General features: G+C 34.4%; 1 protein-coding gene and 1 pseudogene across 1 annotated transcript; both read right to left on the bottom strand.

The window, feature by feature from the left end:
- Positions 1 to 517: 517 nt before the first annotated feature.
- On the bottom strand, positions 518 to 2,569 carry LOC124819541 (protein ROH1D pseudogene; annotated as a pseudogene).
- A 3,227-nt stretch (positions 2,570 to 5,796) lies between these two features.
- On the bottom strand, positions 5,797 to 6,465 carry LOC148199359 (uncharacterized). Its single transcript, XM_088112636.1, has one exon. The coding sequence runs from the start codon at positions 6,463 to 6,465 to the stop codon at positions 5,797 to 5,799; it is 669 nt and encodes a 222-aa protein (XP_087968762.1).
- Between the last annotated feature and the right edge of the window lie 329 nt (positions 6,466 to 6,794).

Genomic DNA, 6,794 nt, shown 5'->3' with positions numbered 1-6,794 from the left:
TTCATAGTAATTCATCTTTTATAGATAGATTACTTCTCATTTTGTATGTAGCTGCCACTATAAAGTTCTCTCTGTTTCTCATCAATTTTCTATGTTCACCTCCATTTTGTTAGCCTTTGGTTTCTGGGTTATTAAAGATCTAAAAACGGATTTGGAATGGCTACAGTAATCAATTTCACACATTCACACAGTTAGGAAATCAGGACACTCGTCTTTATATTAATATTAGTGGACTGATAGAGATGTCATCACAATAAATATAAAGGGAAAGTGTCGGTGAAGAGAGAGTAGCCGAAGGGACCATCACAAATGATCTTTCACAACTGAGGAGCTAAGCATATTCAATTTGAAGGAACAAACTTAGCACGCTTTTTCATTTTTTTCATCTACAATACTTCAATTCAAATTTCTTGAGTAGAATCAGATTTCTTATGTAAAAATGTAATATAATGACAATGATAGAATGTATTTACATTTTATATAGACTACTGAAACAAAAAAGAACACAGCAACCACATGTTTGCAAGTGCAGGAGCTATATAAGGAAAATGTATTGAATTACACATACGATCAGAATCAGCTATAATGAGGATGCAGCAAAACACTGAGAAAACTGATTATACAATAAGCCACATCAGAGCACAAATGGAGAAAAGAGTAAAAAGCATAGACCTCAAAGGTCTACTTAAAATATCCTAAATTCTATACATTTTTTTGTGGTTTATAGATACAAGAATCCTCCCTTTACATACCTTACTACTATTACAATGATCATCGATTCAAATCACCATATCCTCTTACCACTCATTGGTTATCCTCCTAGTCATCTTTTAGTCATTCACAAACTTCACTCATCTAAGCAAAATCAGGCTATGATCTCAAATTGCAATGTTGAGTTAAGCATCAACAAACAAACAGTGTTTTTTTTTTTTTACTTTTTACCCTCTGCCATGGGTGTCAAGCCCTTCAGTTCTGCTGCGCACAATTCTGTGAAACACCTCCCTCACTTGTCGTTCCATAGGGTCCAATCCATCTTTCAAGGCTTCACAAACCCTTGAAACATCTTGCACTCGCTGCCTAACCTCTTCTCCCTTCTTCTCACTCAAAGGAAACTGCAGAGAATCAGCCAACTCATTGATCACTCTAGCACACTTCTCAATCTGGTGAATCTCCTTCAGCAACCCACATGTGTTCTTCCTCTCCCTCTTCTTTGACTCCTCCACGATCCGCTCGTGCAGCGCCACCACCGGAGCCGCCCACAGGAACTGCCTCGGAACAGAGAAATGGAGCCCCAGCCCGCGGTCCTGGCAGGGAATTGCAGCCACAAGTGCCCACATAACAAACACCAGAATACAACTCATTGTGTAAATAGGCAACGCAAGGCCATTGGTGGCAACAATATCATTAGCCTTAGGAGGGGACAAGTTGTTCCCAATGGCTTGGAGCTGCCTAGCAGCAGACCAATTCCTTGACACACTCCAAGAAAGTGACCTAAAATGCCCAAAGGAATTGTGCTGATTATTGCCATGGTGATGATCCCTTGAACCGTTGTTGTTTCTACCAAAGGACCTGTTCCTATGAGCAATAGAACCACTGGAGTTGGATTCCTTATCATCAAGCATTCCAATGGCCAAGTCAACAAGAGCCTTCTTTGCGCGGCGAAATTGGCCCTCACCAATGCTCCTCTTCTGATCCAATGCACAGATAACAATCTCCAACAGCTTCTGCCACTGCCTAATCTGCTCAACCCCATCACGGATTGCGTTGCAAACATCAAGGGCCTTCACACTCCTTTCAAAAAACTCACCCACCATGCGATCCAGGGTGGGGTGCTTCGACACCTGATCCCTGTGGTTGTGGAGAATCACCCTGAACTCGTCTTGGCAAGACAGCAACGAATCCAGTAGCTTCCTAACCCATGAAAGAGAGAGCAATTCCCGGCTTTCAACCGAAGATAGCTCTAGGAACCGCTCAGTCACATGCTTCTGAAACAAATCAAGCTCTTGTTCCATGCTTGAACCCTCCATGGAGTGAACCTGAACCCCACGAAGATTCAGAACAGAACCTTGAAACTCTGCCGTCGTACGCATTCTCACACTCAAGGTTTTCAACAGCAATTATAGTTTCGTCACGATCCTTAGTACTACGAGAAATTATGAACAAAGGCGATAGATTCAACCAGTTATAGCAACTCCAAGAACCTTTTAAGTTGTAGCCAAAATCACGATCGGACAGTTTTTCGTAACCTTGCTTAACCACACAGGAAGATCACAGACCCAGTTGTCAAATAACAAATTGAATCGAAAAGTATGGCACTTTCTCTCCAAGTTGAAAGCTTTAGTGAGAGACAATGGAATTGAAACCCCAAGAACGAGAAATTCCACTGCAAAAAAGGGAAAGTGCAGAACTTCGAATTGGGAGAACCCAGAAACGAAATTCGAATACGATTGGGACCCAGTTGGAAACGAGAGAATGTGGGAAAAAGTGAGAAACTTGGGAGAGGAATGAGACAAAGGATCAAAGGAAGAAGAAAGGAAATTGGATGAGGGTTCTGAACTACTGGAGATGAAAGAGTTATATATTGGGGATAATCGGAATTTGGACCGCGTTTTAAAGTGGTTGGAAAATTAAACAAAAAAAACGAAAAAGCTTAAAAGAAAATTATTTGGTTAAAATTTATCTCCACAAGAGGCAGTGAAAATTTCTCTCTTTTTTTTTGGTAATTAACTTTGAATTTTGGTTATTAGCGGAAGCTAAGGTTGTGTGAATTCCGTACACACGTTTGAAACACGGTGCCAATATCTCATACGAAGGATTCATCGGTTCAATTCTAAATTCAATTTAATTGATGTTGGATAATCAGAAATTAAGACCAAGATATATTTGTTAGAAAATAAAGCAACTAAATTATAATATCATTGTCTTTAAACTTTTAAAAAGGATAATGAAAAAAGTCTAAAAACGAAGGTAGTAACAATAATTATTATACGAATTTCACAATGATAAATTATATTACTTTATAATTTTAGTTTCTTTCTTTGGCACACAAATTACGCTATATCTTAATAATTCATTAATACACAGAATAATTAAGTTCTTAAAATATGATAAATTATTCTTGTGGTTAATTTGTAATTAATTTCTTATTAGAAAATGTTGAATAGTTAATTGAATAGTATAAAAAGGAACACATAATCTATCATGTCATGAGACATAAAACGTAATCCATTATGTAAACCTTTACTACTATTTCTTCATGCATTCCATCTAATTAGAATGGTCAATTCATATACTTGCAGTATTTCTTCATCCAAATTTTCATAAACACAAATAACTGCATGTATAATGAATCTTTTACTTACGTTTCTCTTTATTCATTCTATATATTGCATAATGTAATTTAATTTAAAATTATTTTTTTAAAACTAGTGCTAAACATTACTGTATACTTTAATCTTTTAGTTAGATTCATTTTTCCAGCACATCTACATTTAAGATTGATTTTAATTTTATTATTTTTTAAAATTGTAGCCATTTTGATCATTTTTCAAACTTTAAGAAAATACTAAATAAATTATATAAAAAGATGAATTATTTAAGCAATATAACATAATAAAGGTTAAGTGTGCTATAATTATATCTATTAATTTTTCTTTCAATTTTTCTTCTCATTTTCATTTGTAAGTGTTTGTACTATACTTTAATTTTTTTAATTGGTATGTGAATTTTTTTATATAACCTGTCATTAATTATTCTAATATATTAATATTAAAATTTTTAATTATTTTTTAACATGATTTAAATTTTATAAAATAATAACTTTATAGTTAATTTGTTAATCTTACTTCCTGTTTCCTTTTTTTCTTTTTTTCCTACCTCCCATGTCCATGCCAAATAAACCATATATATATATATATATATATATATATATATATATATATATATATATGGTGATATGAATTGAGGTATGTTGAAAAAAAAAAGGTTCTGATAAGATTCTTTATTATCTTTATTTCATAAATCCGTGTTCAAAAATCGCATTCATAACAAAAAAGAAGGGGGGGAAATGATCCACACCACACATCATCATTAGTAACGCCGTAACGTTTTCTCCGTCAATATAATCCCCCGTTATTTCCTTTATCGTTTTATTTCGATGCGCGTTATTTTGACATTTTCTTTCAATTGATACTCTCAATTTATTTTCAGAACGTTATTCACGATATTTTTTATTAGGTTATGAATATATATAATAGTATTTGTATTTTATCTATAAAACTCAAATTAAATCCTATTTAAATATCTAAAATCAATTTCATTCTCATCAAATATTGATATATATATTTTTGTCTTTCCTCGTTCATTTTAAATAATTGACACTGTTAAAATGAATTAATCACATCGGGATAATTGTGTTTATAAATTATAATAATACATGATTGAATTATATATTATAAATAAGTTTAATGATTGTATGTTATGGTTAGCTTACTCTTATTTGTTTGTACTATGATCGTATAACTCATGTTATACGTGAGTAGATAATGTTACAGATGCAGTTGAAAAAGCTTAGAGATGATGAGAGACAAGCTGGGAAAAACTTTCAGGGACTTTTGTAAAAAGAATAAATTGTATTGGAAAAAATATGTTGTGTAAGACTTGTAAGTTTAATTTCGAACTTATGTTAAGTGGTGAAGACTATATTGTTTAAAGTTTGTAAGTTTGGAACCGTACTTTGGTTGAATTGAAATAAAGTTTGGTTGTTTATATCAGATATCGAATTAATTTAGTTTTTACTACTAGTAATACCCTTAAATTATTTGGGTGTTACAATTTTCTATGTTTGTTATAAAATCAGTAATAATTTTTCTAACAACAGATTTGTTAGGCATAGGTATAAGCCAAGTATAACGAGAAAAATCATCCACAATGGTGAGAAAATATTTAAAACCACGCATGGAAAGAATACTACAAGGACCTCATATATCAATGTGAATAAGATCAAAGATTTTCATGGTTTTAGAAGTACTACTAGAGAAAGGCAGCTTGCTTTGTTTAGCATGATGGCAAGCATCACATATGTATGTCGAATTATGCACAATGAATGGGTATTTGAGTTACAAACTATTCAATCTAATATCGAAAGTCTTAATCTAAGATGCCATAGGCTAGTATTGTTTACAACATTGTTGGCAAAATTTACAGGAGAAGTAAGCAAAGATGAATTTAAGATGTACAAGCCACTAGTGAGGTTAGCTGTAGAAATCTTCTCTTTGGTTTGAATGTCCTGTATAGTGCAGTCATGAAAAGAAAAAAATAGTTAATATTTATTAAAAGAAATCAACTAAGACATGGAGATAAGATTAAAAGAGAATTGCGGAACAAAAAGGACATTTAAAAGATGGATGTTACTGTTAAGAATAACAGTGGCAGAATACTCAGAGTAAACAATACTACCATTAGGTAAGGCAATTTGAATAGGTTTGATTCTTTTATAGGATGAAAAGTTTTCTAGAAAATACTTATATGGTCAATGGCTCCAAAATCAATAATTCAATTGGTCTTAGGGTAATTAGAAGTAAGAGTAGGGAAGATATTACCTGAAGAATGTTGGTTTGCCGAAGCAGATGCAATATGGTGAATTTGAGTAGAAGTGGAAGCATCATTCAAATTGTGGTCTTTGAAGAGCTTTGCAAGAACTTGAAATTGTTGTGGTGTGAGGTGGATGTGATCAGTGTTGTTCGAATTGGTAGCTTTGACATTCCCATTGTCTTCTTGGACAGAGGTATGATGAATCTAGGTATGCTTATTATAGAACTTATGTCCTAGAGGATAACCGTGCTTTTTATAGCAAACATCCACTGTATGACCACTTTTGTTGCAATGAGTACAATGTTTTTTGCGAGTCGGTGCACTTTTGAAACCTTTGTCTTGATTGGGGAAGTCATTCTTGTGGTAGCAGACAGCTTCACTGTGCCCATTCTTGCCACAATAATTACAAACAGTGAAGGAGGTGGAAGCAGTGTAGGCGGTAGCAGTACCGGTGTCCCGAGTCTTAATTGTAACAATCAGATTTCCACTAGAAAATTTCCTTTCTTGTTGTGCCACTAGTGAAAAAACTTTGGTGATGTCTGGAATAGGGTCCAGTAGAAGCACATGCGATGTAACGTTAGTAAATTGATCGTTTAATCCCCGTAAAAATTGCATGACTTGGTCTTCTTGCCTTCTTTGTTTGACAATAGTAAGAACTTCACAACCACAATCGAGTTTACAGGTACAAAGAGGTTCAGAGCAGAAGTTTTCCATCTCATCCCAAAGAATATGTAGTTTGGTGAAATACTCTGAAATGGTAAATTCACCTTGATGAAGAGTAGCAATGTCAAGTTGAAGGCTAGAAATGCGAGAGAGACTTCCTTGAGAAAATATGTTCTTTAGGTCGGTCCAGATCTCCGAGGCTTTATTCATCCATATGATGCTTTTCTGATGGACATGGAAACATAATGGACGATCCATGAGACAACCATGTTGTTTTCGCGATTCTAGGCGGCATGCTCCAGCTTATCCTTTTCAGGTGGACGAACGTTGCCAAGAACGAATTCAATCTTGTTTTTGGCGTTGAGAGCAGTTAACATGGAGCGGCTCCAAGAATGATAATTTGTGTCGTTGAGAATCGGTGAAACAAAGACAACGATTGGATTTTTGTCGGGATGTAGGTACAGATAATTTTGTACGAAGCTGTCTTCCGTCATGACTGAAACAAGAACAAGAAAAGAAACGAAAACAAGAAAGGAACT

The sequence above is a fragment of the Vigna umbellata genome, chromosome 4, assembly GCF_029865625.1.
Source record: "Vigna umbellata cultivar VRB3 chromosome 4, Vumbellata_1.0, whole genome shotgun sequence".
Taxonomy (NCBI): Eukaryota; Viridiplantae; Streptophyta; class Magnoliopsida; order Fabales; family Fabaceae; genus Vigna; species Vigna umbellata.
The sequence above is the reverse complement of the archived record's forward strand: the minus strand, read 5'-3'. Positions and strand labels throughout refer to the sequence as shown.

Coding starts and splice junctions, on each gene's coding strand:
- LOC148199359 (XM_088112636.1), bottom strand. CDS start 6,465: ATGAATAAAGCCTCGGAGATCTGGACCGACCTAAAGAACATATTTTCT.